This window comes from Podarcis filfolensis (genome assembly GCF_964270895.1).
Source record: "Podarcis filfolensis genome assembly, chromosome: 1".
NCBI classification, from domain to species: domain Eukaryota; kingdom Metazoa; phylum Chordata; class Lepidosauria; order Squamata; family Lacertidae; genus Podarcis; species Podarcis filfolensis.
Window position 1 is genome coordinate 72,720,676 of NC_139604.1, and position 21,595 is coordinate 72,742,270.

Consider the following 21,595-nt stretch of genomic DNA (forward strand, 5'->3'; position numbering starts at 1 on the left):
GAATAGCGGGATGTGAGACAGAGGCTGCAAGTTCGTAGTCATATAAACTTTATTATATTCGTTGCTTTTCACACAGAGAGAAGTCCAAAACAACTTACAGCATAAAGTTAATTCAAAGCTTGTATAAAACAATAATAAAACACAGTGCCTAAATACGTTCATTCAAGAACATTTATAAAAGGACATATTGCAGCCTATGTGCTTCACTATTGGAAAGAACTGGTAAGCAGGCAAATCTCAAAAGTTGACTGCACCTCACTTCTTACAATAAATGAATGGAAGCAAGAGAGGACAGGAAAGACTTAAGCTCTTGCTTGGTAGGAAAAATGTCTTCATTGGGCAGGACAGTAATTACAGAGTGCCCAAACATTTTTAATATTTAAGTTACATCAGGGTTTGGGGTGGTTACTTGAGTCAAAAGTGTTAAAGCTTTCTTAAGGAATGGAACAAGGCCCTTTCAGCTTTCATCTGCTTCTCTACACACTCATGTCCTTGATCATCAACAGGAAGTCACAAGTTCAAGCTCCTTGTGTTTTGTGCCTGCCTGATTTTAATTTCGAGCCAAACACAGAGCAGCAAACGTTTATATTCATTATACTGTACATGGCTGTACTGACAAATGCTGTGTAGAGCACCCTAGGATTTCAGTCTAAAAAAGATCAGGCAGCAGGTGATGAGAACATTTCTGCTCAAGACAATTTGAGTGGTGTAAGACAGCTTCCTATGTGCCTTTCAAATGTAAGAATGCCAGGGCTAGAAGCAAACATGCGGGTGGGGGGGGCATCAAAATGCACTAGAAATTCCTGTATAAGTTCTCTCCACAGGGCATAGTCAGTAATTTATGGCTGAGAATGTGGCTTCTTCTAACACAGCTTAATATCCAACCATTCATAAGATCTCACCACTACATATAGATATTGAGAATTAAGTTTGCACCAACATATCCAAGGATGAATTTCAATTAAGCCTCAATTTTTCCTCCTGAAAACGTGGTTGCACACCCCTTCTGGACCCTAGTAAAATGTACTCGTCCCACCCTCCATGTTTGGCTCCTAGGTCAATAAGTTTCATTTATTTATTTTTCTGAAACACCAGGTTCCATGGTAGATATATTGATTGGGAACTCTCGGGTTCTGTGCAAGATGTATAATTCCTCAAGCTCTCAAATTTGAAATCCAATGATCTAGTCCAATACACAGTGCCCAGTACCAAGCACATTAGCTACTTTTCCCCCTTCGCAAACCTGAATATAGATGCCTCTGTTATGAGAGAACTACAATACATGTACCTCTATACACTCTATAATTATTTTCAAACACAAGCAATTGGTATATACTGTATTTTTCACTCTATAAGATGCACCCGACCATAAGACACACCTAGTTTTTAAGAGGAGGAAAACAAAAAAAATATTCTGAATCAAATGTTGTACTAAACTATTTAATAAACAACCGGTATATCAGAATCATAACCATGTAAAGTGAACAGCAGTCAACAGTGGCATTAAGAACCACCATCACTGTCATTAACAAATGAAGAGAGACTAAGGTTCGAGCACTCTTCTAGTCTTCTGTAAACTCCAAGAATTCATCAGTGCTAGAGTCAGAATTTATGAAGCTCAGTTGCTCACAATCACAGAAATCACTTTCTTCGCTATCTTCATATAAAATACCATCTTCATTTCCATCCAAAGCATTGCTAATGCCACATTTTTTGAATGACCGGACAACAATTTCCCCCTTCACCGAGTGCCATGATGTTTTCACCCATTCACAAACTTGAGTGATAGTGGGCCTCCTCATTTGTCCAGTAGGTGTCAGATCATGATTACCAGCAGCCATCCATTTGTTCCACTCTTCTTGCATAAAGACCTTAAATGGCTTGTTGATGGAAACGTCGAGAGGTTGCAACTGGCTGGTAAGACCTCCAGGAATTACTGCTAGATGAGTCTTCACTTCTTTAAAGCACTTTTTTGTAGTTTCGCTCATATGTGCTCTAAACTGGTCAAGTACTAATAAGGCAGGTTTTTCCAAAAGCCCTCCAGGACGTTTGGACCACACTTTTTCAACCCATACTCTCAATCCATTTTCGTCCATCCATCCTTTCTCATGAACATGTACAACAATTCCGCTTGGAATCACTTCTTTTGGAAATGTTTTCCTTTTGAAAATTAACATGGGTGGCAATTTGGTGCCATCTGCACAGCAAGACAACACAACCGTGTAATGGGTTTTCTCATGTCTGGAGGTTTTCATGGTGATAGTCTGGGCACCTTTCAGATCAACAGTCCTATAAGATGGCACATCAAAGGTTAGCGGGACTTTATCCACATTCCCAATCTGGCCAATTTCAAACCCATTTCTCTTCCTAGCATCAATTACAAATTTATGAAAAGACAGAATCTTAGATTCATATTCTTTTGGCATTTTTTGTGCAATTCTAGTTTTGGTGCGCATAGCAAGGCCACATCGCCTCATAAATCTGTAGCACCATGATGGTGATCCAGTAAAATCGTGAATGCCTTTCTCTACAGCAATGCGTTTGGCTTCATATATTATCATTTTTGTAGAGACTGTGAAGCCATTATTCCGGTGATTTGTGATCCATTCTTTCATGGCCACATCCAACTGTGGCCACTTTGCAGCATTTCCACGAAAAGTGTGCTTGCTTTTATCTGCTTTTTGCAGCTGATCCTCCTGTTTCCTCCAATCTCTTATCATTTTTTCAGTTGGTGGTGGCCCAAAATGTCTCTCCGCTGCTCTGTTTCCATGTTCCTTAGCATATCTTACTACCTCTAGTTTAAAGGGAATCTTATACGCCAGTCTTTTCTGCTTTATCATCCTTATCAGAATGGGGGAGGTTTTCTGCAAGAAAATACAGTGATGAAGGAACTGTCAGTAATGTATGGTATCTCCAATGTTTACCACTGAGCGCTGACCATACCTTTAACGAATGGCATCATAGTAAACATAGCCAACCTACAGTCTGTAAAAAACAACAAACCAGTATAACCCTAAAATTTTATTGATATTATAGCATATGCATCATTTTGCTTTCTTGAGTTGTCCTAAGCATAGCAGCCAACTCCTAGAGGCCTAGGTGCCTTCGCTCCCCCCCATTTAATATTTGAGGGAGTCGTCCCCCCCCCATGTTGATGGGCATTGTCATTCATATAGTGTGCATGCACTTTGTCTTGAGATCGCAGTTCTCAACCTGCGGGTCCCCAGATGTTGTTGGACTACAACTCCCATCATCCCTTGACTCCTATCTTCCCTGAGCTCTTGCTACCTAGGGGCGATGGGAGTTGTAGTTCAACAACATCTGGGGACCCACAGGTTGAGAAAGGCTGAATTGCGGTATGTGAGGTGGGGCTTACATGGCTCCCCCAATATTTTATTCAAGTTGGAAGAGGGAGGGAGGGAAGGAAGGAAGGCAGGCAGGAAGGAAGGAAGGAAGGGAGAGGGAGAGCTCACATCTGTGCATGCCTGTGGTGGGCAGCTGCCTTGCCTCACCAGAACTGGAGCAAAAAGAGGAGGAGATGCTGGGGCAGGAGCCGTGTAAGTGGCTCTCCCTTTGCTCCTCCCACCTCGCTGTAAAGCCAGCAAGAGCCGCAGCCACGCTCTGCGCGGCTCTTGCTTTAAAGGCAGAGCTGTGCAGAGCGTGTCAGTGGCAGCGGCTCTTGCTGGCTTTGCTCCATAAGACACACAGACATTTCCCCTTACTTTTTAGGAGGAAAAAAGTGTGTCTTATTGAGCGAAAAATACGGTATATACATGTGGCAATATCCAAGATTGGCACACTTTTAGCTGCAACTCCCTACTATTTAAAAATTGCTGTCTCAAGACTAATGAAGAATGGGCTTCTTTCAGAAGTATGAACCATAGTTCACCTGTCATGTTTGTCCATATCCCCACGTATCTTAAGTAGTAGGTATATTTCTGATCATATACAACTTCTGTATACAGTGGTACCTTGGGTTAAGAACTTAATTTGTTCTGGAGGTCCGTTCTTAACCTGAAACTGTTCTTAACCTGAGGTACCACTTTAGCTAATGGGGCCCCCCGCTGCCGCCGCCATGCGATTTCTGTTCTCATCCTGAAGCAAAGTTCTTAACCCAAGGTACTATTTCTGGGTTAGCGGAGTTGTAACCTGAAGCATCTGTAACCCGAGGTACCACTGTATATTGATCTATTCTCTCCCAGCTTTTTGCCTTTACCCTTTACAGATTAATAAACAAAGCTAGGAGAAAATAGTAACAGGTAGGTCTGATGTCATATAGGTATACCTTGCAAAATGAGTAGACACAGTGTAACAGGGTGGTAAGTGATTTATCAGATTTATCAGTTAACAGCTTCAGCCCCTACTGGATCAACTACACCGGGCATAGGCAAACTCTGCCCTCCAGATGTTTTGGTACTACAACTCCCAACATCCCTAGCTAATAGGATCAGTGGTCAGGGAAGATGGGAATTGTAGTCTCAAAACATCTGGAGGGCCGAGTTTGCCTATGCCTGAACTACACTCTAGCAAAATGATGTAAACTTGGGAAGAAACAAAATAACGGAACAGTTTGTTCCATTTGCCTTGCTTAGGATACCACTATACAGCTAGTTCTGTGCATGGTCACAGCTATGCATACTCTGGAATACTAGAGTTCCTTATTTTCTCCAACACTTTTTTTTAAAAATGGGGAACTTGCACCAGTCCAATGGTCACAATCTCTCATAGTCAGTCTTGGGGCTGTATGGTAGTGGTGGCCAAGGCCAAAGCCAAAAGTGGCTAATGCAACAGATGTGGCTACTTTCCACGTACAGTAAGCTAAATCCCTGCCATGCAAGTCAGGTTTCTCCACACACAGCTATCCATGCAAGCAAGCGAGAGGCAGTATCTCAGTTCATTGACATATTCCAGGTAAGCAAAGGCACTCAATGAGGGTACAGATCAAGGATGGTGAGGGGCATGGCCTAGGATGACAGAAAGACCTGGAGGACCTCATTTGACCCATGGAATGGATGTTACCCACCCTTGATTTGAACTAATATAGATACTTAAAATCACACTGGTGCTACCGTATTTTTCGCTCTATAAGACGCACCACACCATAAGACGCACCTAGTTTGTGGAGGAGGAAAACAAGAAAAAAAGATATTTTGAATCCCAGAAGCCAGAACAGCAAGCGGGATCGCTGGGCAGTGATGCCATTCACTGTTCTGGCTTCTGGGATAGCTGCACAGCCTGCATTCGCTCCATAAGACACACACACATTTCTCCTTACTTTTTAGGAGAGGAAAAGTGCGTCTTATAGAGCGAAAAATACGGTATATAATATTTTGATCACAGTTGTGCTTTGGTATACAATGTTCTATGAGCAAATGAATACTAATTCACGATACCCAGTTTATCATTTCAGGTTACTGGTTACAGAGAATACTGGAAAGGAGCTAAGTCAAACCTAAAACGAATGCCAATCTGTGAAGAAAGCAGCTCTCAACTAGTAATCTGAATTTGATAGTACCATGCTAAACTGCAAAAACGTAGGGACTCATACTGTAACTTGGCAATTGTGGTCCACATTCTGTCAGGAGTAGTATGCACGCATTTGTTACAAACTGTTTTAGAACAAAGGTTATCCTGATGTTCCTCATTTTGGTGCAACCAGTCTGCTACCATAGTAGTTAACTATGAATAATGTATTGGTAGTGAAATTAAACACTTATTTTAACTGCCCTCATGTATTGGTGAAAAAAATCTAATTAGCACTTTAATATTAAAGCATGATTCCCCCCCCCCCCATGCAATTCATTAATTAGCGGCCGATTATCCAGTATCAAGTTGGCCTGTGGTCTCTGCCTCCTTTTTGCAACATTAAATTGTGATTCTAATTTTACCTGAAATCTACACTATAGATCTCCAGGGAATGAGTTTCATCTAAATTAATCTTAATGAAGGCAATTAAAACAAATCAGACAAGTTAGATATAATTACTGGATCAATAAAACCTCTTTGACCTAACCTATTCTGAACACCTCCAGTACATTAAATAGATATATATTAAAACAAAGTTAACCCACTTACATCTAAGACTGAAATAGTAATAAATGAGAATGAGGGGGGAGGAAGCTTTATCTTCTCTTATCAACTTAATCCATCTTGGCAATTATGCTGATGCTCCAAATCACTAGAAGAAATGCTACAGTAGATGGAACCAGTCAAAAATACTAATAAGAGTTTTCCTTCTTCAGTTCCTTCTATCTTTTCTATCCAATTCCATGGATTACATACTCTGTTGTTCTTTGCCAATATTTATGTAATAAGACTTAGGTTTATTTTAATGTCACTTATGGAATTTGGGCAATAATGTATCACAACTGAACCAACCATTGTATATTCCAGGGAATTTGAAGTCTATCACTCATAGACCATAACAAAGCCTTGTTCTATCTCCAACACAACTCAAATCTGTGTGCTTGAGGACTCAGTATGCCAGGCTGTTACAATGGATGAGAGACCTTTGAGAACCTCCCATATGTCCTTTCTGCCTTCTCTTTGCAGGAGAAGTTGGAGAACAAGAACAAAGCTAAAGAAATCCACAGAAGGTAAAAAGTGGATCCATATGAACATTTATCAAGGGTTCACCATATGCATGTTACCACTTGGATGGCACTGGTGAAGCTGTGTAGTAAATTGGTAATCTGTACAATGGGTTATACAGTGGTACCTTGGGTTACAGATGCTTCAGGTTACAGACTCCGCTAACCCAGAAATAGTACCTCAGATTAAGAACAGAAATCGTGCGGCAGTGCGGTGGCAGTGGGAGGCCCCATTAGCTAAAGTGGTGCTTCAGGTTAAGAACAGTTTCAGGTTAAGAATGGACCTCCAGAACGAATTAAGTTCTTAACCCAAGATACCACTGTATCTAAAAATTTCTATTTCTAAATAAATATTGATTTTACATTGTGTGTCCTTAGATAGCTCTCTGAATTTTGAGTAATACTACATAGTGAGTGGATATGCAGTTCTTTACTGATTCAGTGAGGAGGGCACACCAGAAGCTGCTAAAAGGGAAGCCCCCCTATGTTTTATCAGGGTTGAGTGCTAAAATTATGGAGGATGGATGGCCTCTATTTTAGCAGGAGACTGTGATATAATCAGGTTTGCATGGAATCCTGCTGACCTGAGCACGATTTAAGCCCTATTCATCAGTAGATGAGCAAGGTTGAACTCTGCTCACTTGGGATGCACACTTCTGTTCGTAGCTGGGGACAGGCACACACAGCCAACACAGGATTCAACCCCACCCTTATGTCTGTCAGATGATGGACATGAAGGAAAAGGGCCTCACAGGTCAACCTGTACCCGTTGCGGACCAAAGTTGGCCCATGGACCGGAGGTTCTTCATTGCATGTCTTACAAGCCGAAAATTCAAGAAAATTAAAAGGGATGCTGGGAATCTTTTAAACAGCATTAAATAACTATTAGAAGCAAACTTCACTTTGCCAGAAAGACTAGCTCAGTATTGTCTACACTGACTGGCAGCAGTTGGTTCTCCAGGGTTTCAGTCAGGGGTCTTTTCCCTCCCCAAAGCCATGCTCCAGAAGGTGGGGCAGGGGGAAGGAAGAACAGCCCCTGTTAAGCAAAACTAAAAGCCATACAAGAAGAGGAAGTGAAGGAATGGGTTTCTGTGCAGTCAGTTTGAAACAGGACCCACCCACCCCTTTTCTCCTTTCTCCAAGAAAGCATTTCTAAAATGTATTAACTTGAGCTCTTGAGCCAAAACCCAGCTGTATAAACAAGTGCTCAAAGCTCTCTCCCTTATCAGTCTGTGACAGCAATGAGTGACCTTGGCTGTTCCAATGGAGTAGGGATGACATGTCTAGGTCTTATCTTACGTTCTGACCACACTCTGACGCACAGACCTAGTCTGGGAACAGTGCCAGAGTATGTTCTTGGAGTTGGTGACCTCTTGTTCCAAGATAAGAATATAGGAACAGGAATACCCTTTTATGGTCAGGAATACAGGAAGGAAAGCCCTTTTATGGTTAAGAGTACCGGAGCAGGAACATATGTGATGTCAACCTGCGTGTATAAGGTGACATGGCTGGGTTCCTGGGGAAGGGGGGAGAGGGTGCCTGGATGATATATATACTGCATTAAATGTCTCATTTCTTTGGACTTGCTGTGGACTGACCACACAAGTGCCTTTCTGCTGCTCCGGAGAGCAGAAATAAAGAACTCTTTCTCTGAACCAAGCCTCGGTGTCATTTGACTTCCTCCCGTCCGGGAGCAACGCAGAGCCCACTAATCGGTAAAGTCTAATAAGGCTCCAGAAGAGGAGGTAGATGCCTGCTGTAACTTGTTGATGTTGTGCTAATATATGGTTTGAGTGTGATATGCATGTTTATGAACACTGTAGGGCCATGAATACACTGCTACCATTCAGGCTGAACCTTGCCTGAAACCCACTAAACTGTCCTGGTAGGGCAGGGGGAGCTTGTAAGTCCTAATGGCAAGAACCCTTCCCTTAAGTCCAGCTCTAGAAATAATAATAAAAATTGAGCAGTTTCAGATTTACTTTCTTATTCTAGCACCTGAGAAAGATTCATGAGATGCGGCTTGATCAATACATATATTTCACAGCACTGCAAAATCACACCATTTAGGCTGGAAGGTCAGAATAAATTCATTTTTATGTTCTTCTTTGGACTTTTCCTCACAATAATTTATATTAGATTATATTCAATTTTATATAGTCAACTGATGATTTGCAATTTTAAAACTTTATATGGTTTTTATTGTGTGTATATAATTGGTGTAAACTGCTTTGATTTTTATAATGAAATTGTAGTATACAATAGAAATAATTTAAACAAGCAAACAAATAAAATGGCCAATTCTCAGTTCATGATTCTATCTCAGTTCAGAGGGGCTTGTTTAGGAATGGTTGTGTTATAACACTGCAATCAGAGTTAATATTCTTGAGCATTTGGTTGTCATTTTTAAATTATCATCATAATAAAACAGGTTGAGATCTTTGTTATTGTGTGTAAATATTAGGGGCTGTCGCCCCTGCTGACTATCCCTCCCTACCTGCCACCCTCACCAACTCCCCAACGCCCTCCACTTACACGTTGCCCAACCCCTCACAGCTTCTTTAACCCCCCACCCCCTTCTACCCTCTCATCCCTCAACAACTCCTTCAACCCCAGCCCTTCAACACCTCCATCTCAGCTTACAACTCCCTGCTTGCCAACCCCATCCTCTCTCTTAGCTCAAAGTTCTCCTTTACCCACTGTTTACCCCAACCCCCTCAACAACCAGTGCTTTTCTACTAGAAAAATAAGAAGCTGGGGGAAATCCTCTCATCTTCCCCATCTTGGAAACGAAGAGCGATGTGTGGAATCCTTCCCAGAATCTTCCAAAGGCTTCCAAAACCCAGCACAATTGCAAGTGCAGTCCCAATTCTGCCTGCTAGCTTCAAGCTGAAGGGAGGGTGGGGGTGAGCAAATGGCTTTCAGGCACTGTGCCAGAAGCACAGAGACAAATCAAATCCCAGACTTCCTACCAACTGAGGAGCTAAGAAGGGAGCAGTGATCGTCTCAAACATGGGAAGCTGTTCTACAAATATTGGTAGACTGACTAGCAACGGATCTCCAGGTTTTCAACACAATTTTTTTGCCCAGACCTTCCTTGAGTTATGATGGGAATTGAAATTTTTGCACAGAAAGCATGTGCTTTATTGCGGAGTTCCAGCTCTTCCCCATTGTGAGTGCCTCTGAAGTGCTGCTGTGAAGGCAATTCTCATCCAACCTCTCCAACTCTGAGAGAAAGCCGGAGGCTTGTCAAGCCTGGCAGAACTGACCATAATGCGGTTAGAGAAAGCTAGTCTCTCTTATAGCAGTGCCCATTGCTGCACCCTAAGTCATCCACCCACTCCTAATTTGGGCAGTTGTTCTCAACTATGGAACTATCAGGCAGATTTGTCAATAAGCTTCCCATTTTCAGTAATCACTTTAACAGCAGCGAGTATTGTTTTGGAAGAACAGGACTATAAATGCCCAGTAGATCCCAATGGATTTAAAGGGATTTAAAATTAGTTGCTTTCCTTTAAATCAATTCCTTTCAATAAAATTGTTTTGGTATACTGCAACAACACATCAACTTTAGCTAAAACCAAAAGTTGTGTATTATATGCATCCTTGCTGACACTCCACCGAATGCAACGCAAGTTACACAGCTACTGCTACTGCCCAATCTTTTCCAAGTCCCTTCAAGCCTCAGTAGAAAAACAAAGGTTGCACAGAATCAATGCCTGTAGATTTCAATCAAAGCAAATTCCACACGCTTTGCTTATCTGAATGGGTAACAGCACGAAACATTAAAAAAAGCAAATTTGAAAAAGCTTCACAACCTCAAAAATTAAAATACGCATTAACTGTCATTTTCTGTGCATTACTTGTAAGGACATAAAGCTTAATTGACTGGACTGACTTTTATGCTAGAGTGTATATCTCAAAGTCTAACTACAAAATGGACAGAGCATAAACAAATACATTTCTGCCAATTTTTACACAAGGGAAATTTCTTAACCCCAGCTCCAAGTTAGTCTCTCTCCCTCTCTCTCTTGGCAAAACCAGCTGCTCTTTCTATTAAGCTACAAGCCAAAAAAAAACAAAAAAAAACTAGTTCAAAAATAATTTTGCTCATTTCAGTTTAACATCTAACATCCCAAATAGCACATTTTGAAAAAAGAGAGAACGATAGACACCAAATAATTCATGATTAAAAAAATAAGCTTGTATACGCCGTATATTATTCCGTTGATTATGTGTATCTGCCAGCCACGCTGACTAAGCTTTTGTTTCTCAAATAAAATTGTGGCAACCTTAACAGCAGGGAACTTAAAACAGCAAGAGAGAGAAAGGTTTGATGGTGTGCCAGCGTACAATGGAAGGGAATTCAATAACATGCTGCAGAGACAGTGAGCTTTTATCAGACACACTGAAAAGTGGTGGTAGCTACACGTCAATGCTGGACCAGAGTGTGTTACCGCAGAGTGCGACTGAGTGTTTTCCCCACAGGCAATACACTATTATTGACTCCCCCCATTAACATGTAGGGTGGATATACATTTATTGAAGGTTCTAATGGAAGGCTGAGGGACTCCTATCCTGAGGCCAGAGCAGAAAGACAGCCTATCACTTCATGTAATGGTAGCCCATGTGTGACAGACCTGACCTACATTTTCCCCTTTCTTTCTCACAACAGCCTGTCACTGTTTTAAGATGCTATTTTCCCCAAGATGTACATATATATGTGTGTGCGTGTGCTGGAACTGCCTGGTTAATGCATTTAACTGGAATATAACTTGCTTCCTTAGACGCTTATACCAGGGATGCATTATGACAAATATTCTGAAATATGCTCGATTCCTAAAGACTGGTAGAAAGGATACACTTTAATGACTGTGAAGTGTTTATAAATATGCGGCAGTATACCTTTGACACAGATTACTCAAAACCTGTATCTAAAATGCAGCAACAGAATGTAGCAAAGGGCATAACTTAAGTAATTAAGAACATTTAACGAAACTGCTTTAAATACTGTCAAATGAGAAATGGCTAAACTAAGTCATTATTATCATCCAAGTTCTACATTCATTAGAATTAGTATAACAGCTACCACCTAATGCTTTGTCAAAAGTAATTTAATGTTTTTACTGCTTAATGGATATGGAGTAATCAGTATAAATAATGTATCTAAATATGGAAGCGGGTAAGAGCAAATGAAGTGTTTCGGTCAAACAAAAAGCATTTTGAAAAAATACCACTGAGCTACCACTCCGGCTTCTGTTCTCAAAAGCTGCTGCTGCTACTACTACAGCACTCCTTGGCAGGAACCTACCACGCCGCTGCAGGTCATACTCTTTTTTTGTCTCTTCGTTCCCTAGAATTTTCCACGCTCGATCAATTTCGATGAACCTCTGCATGCGCGCCTCCACTTCTCCTGCTGGCACATCTGCGCTCTGTTTGTCTGGATGATACTGCCAATCAAAAGAAGGAAAGGGGAAGGGGAGGGGGGATGGAAGGGGGAAATCAATAGTAAATATGAGATCTATTTTAAGTGTATGGAGGATGTATAGGTCTGAACTATGGTGCCAAGGAAAACAAACAAAGGAAGCAGCATTGGCCACAAGAGATTGCTGCCAGGTTAATTAGACCACTGGAATAGCAGCAAATACACCAGTGGCACAAATGTCACAATGTGCACTGACAGCATTTTCTGGATAATTTGCTGATGGAATCATTGGTCTTATGGACAATTTACCTAGAGAGAATGACTAATGCAAACAGAAATAGGTATACGCAAATAAAAATAAAAAATAGGAGTAAGGGGAAGACTATTTAGATTTAACATTAATTTTTTTAGCCTAATGTAAATAACATATAATTTTTCTGTGGTTACTTTTTTAATATTTAGGTTTTGGCGTTGAAACAGTCAACAGAAGATACAAAACAGGATATAAATTTACCATAAATGTAATTCTATTTTTAATCTATCATTCACCATCTTTAATTTATTCCAACCCAGTGAATAAAAAGCCTTTCCAAATTTCTAAAGTCATGGGTCACTGGATACAACATTTTGTGCTGTTTTCAGTTTTGAAATAATGTTTGGGGACAGGGCTAAAAGGTAACATGCGTAAGGGCAAAATGATATCGTAATTTCTGCATTAGTTTTGCTGAACACAGGATTGTAAAATTAATTAGATTTTGGTAAATATATAAGAAATGATCTGAATTTCTAGTATTTGTATATCACCAAAAGAAACCACCTCCCCAAACATCATAAAATTCTAATGCCTTTTTACACAATTCTCTCACTTATTCTTTTTAAAAACATATATCCTACCATTAACTTAACTCGAAACATCTCCACAATGTAAGATAATGGTATAAAATTCTGAGCAAGCACCATTCCAAATGAAAAAGTCATACATGGGTTTAGATTTTGTAATGTATAAAGGAGAAAAACATAGCTTGGCATGATTATTATTTTGTGTGTGTGTGGATTGTGTGCACAGTCTTAGATTATAATGACCAACTAGTCTTCTTCACACCATTTGGCAAGTACTTTTCAGTAGCTACTAGGAATATGGGCAGAGATTTCCAAGTTTGTCTTTCAACAGAAAGTTCCTTTTCTGTCCCCAATGCTTCCAACATCTTTCCCTAGACTTGGAGGACAACATCTGTTCACAGATGCAAACTGGCCATCTCTTTTTATATGTGATCCCACCTAAAGGAGGGATCGTGCGGCAAAGTCTCAATGTGAAATGTGGCCCGTTATTGCAAAAGATGCAACTGGAACTATAGACATATCTCAGGTGGAGATTTGTCTCCATAGTCATTCTATGTCATAACCTACAGCGAACGGGTTCTCTGGAAGGAGGAAAGCATCCTGCTTGGATGTGTGACTTGGTCTCCTTTAATGTAATGGCATGAGCAATGAAAAAAAAGTTAAGTACTTCAAATTTCTATAATGATTTGTCTTTTTTCACTACCCTGATCCAGCTCAGGAGATCCTAGTCTTACATCTTAGCATACAAACAGGCTTTCGTGCACTTGCTGAATCAGAAAACATGGTTGCAAATTGAATATGCAATGAAATTCACATATGAAACTGTAACCTTCAACCACCTTTCGTTAATCATCTTTAAAAATATTACTAAGTATAACTGGGGTTAGATTGGTGTGTTGTTTTCTGAGGAGTGAAAAGCAAGTCATTAATATTTAAAAGAATTACTCAAAAATACCATGAAAATGAGTCTTGTCTGTCAAAAAAGAAAAAAAGAGAGTGCAGGAACCTTCTTCAGTAAATACCTTTGAAATTAATAGACGCAAACTGCCTGAAATCAAAGCTATAAATACTGTATGTACCAAAACAGGCCACAAAACAATAATGTATGGGACAAAGTAGTCTTATAATACTAGTTATTAAATTTGTCTCATTATTATGGGTGGAATCCAATGATGTCTGCCCAGTTGCAGAACTGGACTTCTTCTTCCTATAACCCCGCTGTGCACACTCCAAATCTCTTCCAAAGGGTCCCTTAACTCTCCAGAGCGGGTTTTGGGTGTCACTCCATATGATTAATCTTAGCAAATTCTCTTGGGTTTGGGAAGAAAACAAAATGATAACAAAATGATAGGATAACTTTCCTGTTCTGGATAACTTGTATTACGCAGCTATGTTTGCACTTGTACATAAATAGCATTGCTATCAGAACATACAGCACTTAGGCATGCTGCTGCTGTGCAACAGCATCCCCTTTTTCCCATGATATACACACATTTCTGAGACAATCCAATTTAGATTTCCCTTTTAACATGTTATTGCCTTACAGTGCAACTTTTCCATATCTAGTCAGCAGGAAGCCCCAATGAGGCTTACAAGGCAAGTACAGGGGAGGGAAACCTCTAGCCCACAGTCTCTCTCTCCCAACCCCTGCACAGCAATTGGGCTTTTAAAAAAAGGTCCTTGAAGCCAACTGTAGTTTTTTAATTGCTGTGAAGGGCAATTTTGGGGGAGGGCAGCAACTAAGGAAGGGAGGGTTAACCCTCTCATCTTTGTGCAATTGCCCTTGAAAACTACCCCACACAGCCATTTCATGACTAAAAAACTTACACTGGTGCCAATGGTACCAAATTTTTCCAAAGTCCACTTGCTGCTTTGGGGTGGGGTGGGGTGGGGGAGTGATTTGGGAAGGGGGGGTCACAGCTGGGTAGGGGAGGACTAACTCAGGCGGAATAAGATTCCCTACCCTTGGAGTATACATGAGTTTGACCAAGCTGCGGGAGGCAGTGGATGACAGGAGTGCCTGGTGTGCTCTGGTCCATAGCATAGCTGTCAACTTTTCCCTTTTCTTGCGAGGAATCCTATTCGGAATAAGGGAATTTCCCTTTAAAAAAGGAAATGTTGACAGTTATGGTTCATAGGGTCACAAAGAGTCGGGCATGACTAAACAACAACAACCCTTGGTGTATAGAATCCCAACCCTAGGATAGTTTGTGGAAAAGATATCAGAAGCCTGGGAACAGCAGCTTTTCCTGTGCCTTGCCCTTGCGCTGTGCACTCCCCCATCCAACACACTTCCAAAAATAAAGCAAAAATGCTTTGAAACCCCCCATCCCCCGAACTAGAATGGAGCAAAGGGATACTAGTCCAACACTAGCCAACCAGGCACCACAGTAAGTCAGCAGATACAATTTGTATATATTATATAAAAAAGCCAGCTGTATTATTTTGAATTTATTTAAAATATTTCTAAATCACTGTTCATCCAAGGATTCCAGGAACGTGTACAATTAGCATTAATTCACACACAATAATAAATATTACAAAAGTCAGAAGAAATAATGAACTGAAAGGTTTGATAGAAGCTAACTAGCAAGACAAAAAGAACGCCACATTTTTAAGTGTCTGGGCAAAAAACAATGTCTTAGTGCCAGTTGTACTTTTTGCAGGGAGGGCCTTCTAGAGCCAAGCCACTGCCCACAGTGCAGGTTCTTTCCTTCGTGCATAAACAGCAACTTCCACTAGGAACTTACTGTTTCAAGGTACAGTGGAACCACAAAGGCTCTGTTGAGACTAAGATCCCAAACTTGAAAAAGGTGCTCAGTACAGGAGTGAATTAAATGTTCTTCAGCAATGTTAAAGTAGGTGTATTTAGACTCAACATTCTAAATCTATTCCCAATTGCTGTCTGCTGCCGGGGGTGGGGTGGGGTACAGGATGAATTGCTTGCATAAGTAACATTGATTTTTCTGAAAATATGTTAGCACAATTGGGATCCAAATATTGGCTTCAAAAATCCCAAGTGTAAGAAAAGCCTAAGGAAAATGTATTCTAGGAAAGCAAGCATATGCCTTACTTCAACTGGCACCTTGCTGTTAAAAAGCTTGGGGTGTGGGCCTGAGAAATCCAGGATCAAATCCTTGTTAATCTGTCTACTTAAACACAATTATTACTTGGCCTAAGGGCATATGTTAGAACATTCTTTTTTCTTTAACTTGGAGACACTAGGGTCCTTTAGATCTAATGGGTAATGCATGGGTAATTTGGATGACCTGAACAAGTCCCTTCCCCCACATGAACCCATCCACACAGTAAAATTACTTTTGGAGGCCCTTGTACAGGTGCCCACACTTTGGAGGTCAGACAGATGGCCACTGGCAAAATTGCCTGCTTTCCATGGCACCCCTCTTTAGAAGACTCTATCTAGGTTAGTTCACCTGTACCTAATTGCCTGCCTTTTTGGTACTGGACAAATACATATTTATTTTCCTAGTTTCTTAAAATTCCAGCTGATATTTTGTGTTTTATTTGGCTGCAATGATTCTTCTTGCCTTATTGCTTTCATTTGATATTTAAATGTTATTAGTCTAGTAGTCTGATCTGTGATATGTTTTTTTATGTCATAGCCACTCTTGAAGTAGTGATGCTGAAGGGTGAAATATGTTTAAAATAAAAATAAATGAATTAATGATTTCTCCATGCTACACCATGAGGTGGGTGTACCTGATTTACCTGTTTTCCACAGTGCTACAAGCACCTCATACAGTCTGAAAATAACTTTTTCATGCAGATTTCTAGCATAGTGTAGATTCATAGCAAGTTTATTTTTATACTGCTTTTCTGACTGAAGAATCCCAAGGCAAGATTCAGTTAAACGACAAAATTAAAAGACCAACATCTCAAGGATAGCAGGTGATGGACCATAATTATAATACTAACTCCTCTACAGTTTCTTCTTCCTCTGAGCTCCGATGTAAAAATATCAATGGGGGATGTTCTTTTGTTTTGTACTTGGAGGCTGTGTGCATGTGTGGGAAAGTCTAAACCAGCATTCAAGACTACAGCATACTACTGTGGTGTTCACAGCAGCTTGTGCATCAAGATGCTTGAGTCCCACAATTTATATTTATTGGAATTAAAATAATGAAAGCAAAGTGGGGAAAAGTAAGGCAGGCAGTTTTACACTACTCAGCATTATTAAGCCAGGGGATTCAATTACATACTGTTACTGCAGAAAAAACATCTTATCTGTACATTTACCATTACAGAGATGTGGACAGAAACAACAAACTTGAATAATCAAGAGTGCCACAACAGAGCGGATTTGCTAAGATTATGATATAATGTGGGAAAGCAACTCTTTCTGTCAACAAAGGATGCCTGCACAGTCACACCTTGGTTGACGAACACCTTGTGAGTCAAACGTTTTGGCTCCCAAACGCCACAAACCTGGGAGTGTTCCGGTTTGCGAACGTTCTTTGGAACCCAAACGTCCGATGCTGCTTCTGTGGCTTCCAATTGGCTGCAGGAGCTTCCTGCAGCCAATTGGAAGCCGTGCCTTGGTTTCCAAAGCTTTTGGAAGTCGAACGGACTTCTGGAATGGATTCCATTCAACTTCCGAGGTACAACTGTAGTTACCTGGAATTATAGCTGCCTCTTAAAATTAATTGTTCACAGTGGCTGAGGATTTAAAATGAGTATGAAGGGCTGATTACCTGCTCAGAAGTAAGACCATGTATGTTTGGTGGGGCTTATTCCCAGATAAAATATGTTTACTGTTGCACCCACCCAAATCTCTGAGCGATGCGAGATTCTAGGAGGTCCAGGCACACCCACAGGGTTCGGTTTCCACAGAATGAGGGACAGCAGAGACTGTGGTGTCTTTAGGATATATGGTTTATTCACACATATATACAACATGAGCATATGATGGAGGGGCTCACAGCATTAACACCCCAAGAGTATCTTGGTTTTCCCATAGCCACAGCCTTGGATTCAAAAGAAAATCAGGCATGGCTCTGTCTCTTGCAGCTGCCCAGCCTGCAGTCTTCTAGCTCACACACACAACTCACGTCCAATCTTTGCCTTTCTAACTACCAGCGAGAGTTGCGGGAAGCTGCCCACCCATATTCTGTCTGGCATAGAGTCACTTTGTTACCTTACTGGCCCATACTTAGAGGGCCCTTACGTCACCAGGAAGCTATCCTGGCTATTCCAGGAACTGAATCCATGCTGGATCCAGGAATTAGAAAGGGGATCAGGCATACAGACAGTCCCCACCCCGGCAACTCAGCAATACTGAAACTATGACTCAGTTCAAATATAGTAATATTCCTACTATTTGACTGTGTAAAAGTTCTATAAACTTCAGATAATAAAGCATTAGATCCACAAAATATTTTACTGTTACATTTCAAGTTTTTAATTCCCACAGTGCTGTACCATGATGGCTTAGTTTGGGTGACGTTATTCCTAGTTTATTAGTTTTTAAGGGAAATGAAGTTTCAAATTAAGTGACACTATATTTTTTTAGCCATACTCACATTTTCAGTGGTAGTAAGTTTTGAACTTTCCTACTAACCATGATCTAGCACATGCTCACAAGCTCAATCTTTGTGCAAGAAGATTTGGGAGGATTTGAGGAAGGGTGGGGGAGGAGGAGTTGCTGAAAAGGAGAAAGGACATGCACAGTTAGTGTGCAAACATCCCTTTGAATGACTAATGTCTCAACAAATGAAACCGATCTGTAAAAATGTTACTTGGGGAAAAAAGAGAGAGACATTGCTCATACTTTGTCAACCAAGAAAATCTTTAATAAAAATACATTTTAAAAAATTACTACAACTCTCCTTTAGTGTAGCTGAAGCTATTTTGCAGCATAGTATTAAAAACTAAAGTGTGGAAAACATCAATATCTGGTTACAAATGGAGGAAATTAATATGATTTAAGTATAGACACAAGAACTACCCACGCTGGAAGAATGGCAGACAAAGGTGATAGACTACATGGGACTGGCTGAGATGACGGGCAGAATCCGCGACCAAGGGAAAGAGACGGTGGAAGAAGATTGGAAGAAATTTAAAGTTTACCTTAAGAACTGTTGCAAAATTAACGAGTGTTAAAATGTCATGGGTAAGGCAAAATAGAATTGCAGGGACAAACAATTGGATATGAGAAAAAGGATATAAAGAAAGTGCTATAAGAAATTGAAATTAGGGGTTGCTGGAAAGATTTAAAACAGGGATGCAGAAAAGGGAGGTATGGGGAAGTCGCTGAAAGAAGGTTTAAAGAAAAAAAAGGTTAAGAAATTATACGTGTTTATATGTTTGTTTGTTCATGTATTGTTTTGTATTGTCCTTTAATATGTGTTGAAAAACCAATAAAAATCTATATAAAAATAATAATAATATGATTTAAGTATAAGGGGCCTACATTCACCCAAATACTTCGCTTTTTGTAGCCAATATTCATAGCTGCATTTCATATATCATGCACTCCACAATGTGGCTAATTATTTAAGATACCTACTGTATCTTAAATACAAGGTAAAGCATACAGCACATAGATCTGCTGTGAAATAGTTCTTCCAATTTGTGAGAGAAGTCACCAGAGGGAGGGGGACAAAGCCTGAAAAACCAACTCAGTTAGTCAAATGAGAAGCCAACAGAAATAGCAGCAGCAGTAATAATAATAATAATAATAATAATAATAATAATAATAATAATAATAATAATTTCACAAGCCAGCAAATGGCAATCAAAGATACAGACATCTGAACTTCATGGGGCGAGACATTCCATAACACTGGGAAGGCCCTGAGTTCCACTGGCAGTGGAGCAATTTTCACTAATTTTTCTGCCTCTCTGTCATCTCCTGTGATCTCTTGAAAAGCTACTGCAAAGGGCTGACGGAATCTCCTAAATAGTGTGGGTGGTGGTTGTAGGTAAGAAGAATTGGTGAAAGTAACAATCCTGGCCATCTTCCTCCAGCGAAGTACCAGTACTTCTCCTGGATTCTGGTTCACTCCATGAACTGAAGGAGCCCTTCTGCTGCAAAGAGTCAAGGCTGGATCTACTGCACCATTGCCAACCCCGATCAATCTTACTTCCACCATAGGTGAGACACAGAGAAGGACTTCCTTACCAGATCTTAATACGTACAAGACGGTCTGCCAGGTCCAAGTCATTTAAGGTTTTACAAAGGAAAGAACCAACAGTTTGTATAATGACAGGAAACAAGCTGGTAACTAGTGTGGGTGATTCTGGATAGTAATGTAATCCTATAAGTTGCTGCTACTATCTGGAACAACAAAAATTTCAGAAGAATTTCAAAACTAAGCTCAAGTAGAGTGCACAGTAGTAATCCAATCTAGATGCATGCGACCACTGTAAGGTCTGACATCATCAGAAATAGACACTTGAAGCCCCAAATGGACAAGGCACTCCTGGACATAGTTGCCATCAAGGAATCCATGTTTAAAGCTAAATAAATTTATGGATTCTTTAGGGGAGTGCTGTACTATATAAAACAGTTTTAATTAGCACAAATGCTGTTCTTACATCAGGAAATTTCTAGCAAGGCTGCACTGATACCTTGGCTTATATATTTAAAATGGCTTAGATCCAGAGTTGCCCTTCTGTGAATTTCAGGGCTGCATCCAGAGAAGCCGCTGAGAGTGGCTGGGGCAACCCAGTCAGATGTGTGGGATGCAAATAATAAAAATATTTAAAATATTATCTTCTACTCATGGAATCTCCTGTACAAAGAAGGGCAAGGGATTTTGGCCAATCCCCTTCTTCCTCCTCTGCCCTTCCCACTGTTCTGGAGACTCTCCAATTTTCCAGAGCAGATATTCTGGAGTCTGCAGGCAGGAAGAGGAAATCAGCAAAAAAAAAAAAAAAAAAGTCTCCCCTTCCATTCTGAGAGTGGAGCTCAAGGAACATTTTTGAGAAAAAAATGTATTTTTATTCCACCTTTTGGAGGAAACCTCAGTGACTGACAAGAAAAACACTGAAATACATAAATCTCTAACTTACAGGAGGGAGGAACCTACAATTGGCTGGTGACTAAAAATTAAAACCTAGATTAAACAAAAACAGAACAGCAAATGACGCAAATAACTGTTATATGCACAGTGACAGGGATGAGTGATGGAGGTGGAGGGGTCACGATCCAAAGACATGTTCTTATGTCATGCTTCACAAGTATAAATTAAAAAGATGAACCCCCGCCCCCTTTGTTATGGTGTGCCCATTGCTAGTGGCATAATGTGCTTTAAAATAAGATTCAGGTTGCAATTGTAAACTGACTTGCCTGGGAGTAAGCCCCATTGAATCCAACAGGACTTACTTCTGAATAGGCACGGTAAGGATTGAGTTGTAAATCATAGTGCAGGGTGCAAACATATCCTTTAGTACACCCCGTTAACCTGAGGCAGAGGAAGCAAGCAAGCATTTGTGCTTATAAAGTTGGAGAGGCTCAATATTACAGGTCTGAGAACGAGGTAAAGCACCAACTAGCCAGTTCCCAGCAAAATCAGTGGGGGCTTCTCAACACTTCACAAGACCAGTTCCTCAGCCAAGCAAAATCCATTTGAAGTGTTTTTCTTTAGCTACTATACAGACTTAATGACTTGCACATAAAAGGTCTTGTACAACAGCTAGCCTGAAGCAACAGTGCACTCTTTGCTCTGTGGCCTACATGGTTCATCAGGTACTAATTAGGTAGCATGTTCTGTCAACG

At 40.5% G+C, this 21,595-nt stretch overlaps 1 protein-coding gene and 1 long non-coding RNA gene across 7 annotated transcripts in view; one reads left to right on the forward strand and one right to left on the reverse strand.

Moving 5' to 3' along the window:
• Positions 1-9,033, forward strand: part of LOC310756574 — a 156,276-nt gene extending 147,243 nt beyond the window's left edge. Inside the window, exon 2 of the long non-coding RNA XR_014544932.1 lies at positions 6,316-9,033. This is a non-coding gene — a long non-coding RNA (uncharacterized lncRNA). The remainder of the gene's footprint in view (positions 1-6,315) is intronic.
• DNAJC24 (DnaJ heat shock protein family (Hsp40) member C24) overlaps positions 1-21,595 on the reverse strand; it is a 41,037-nt gene that overhangs the window by 2,966 nt on the left and 16,476 nt on the right. For 3 of the 6 annotated variants that reach the window (XM_083599305.1, XM_083599304.1, XM_083599306.1), the window contains one exon: positions 11,902-12,040. In XM_083599305.1, the coding sequence (XP_083455431.1) occupies positions 11,902-12,040 (139 nt within the window). Of the gene's footprint in view, positions 1-31; positions 2,865-11,901; positions 12,041-21,595 lie in introns of those variants that run through there. The other 3 variants (XM_083599302.1, XM_083599301.1, XM_083599303.1) reach the window with 2 other exon arrangements.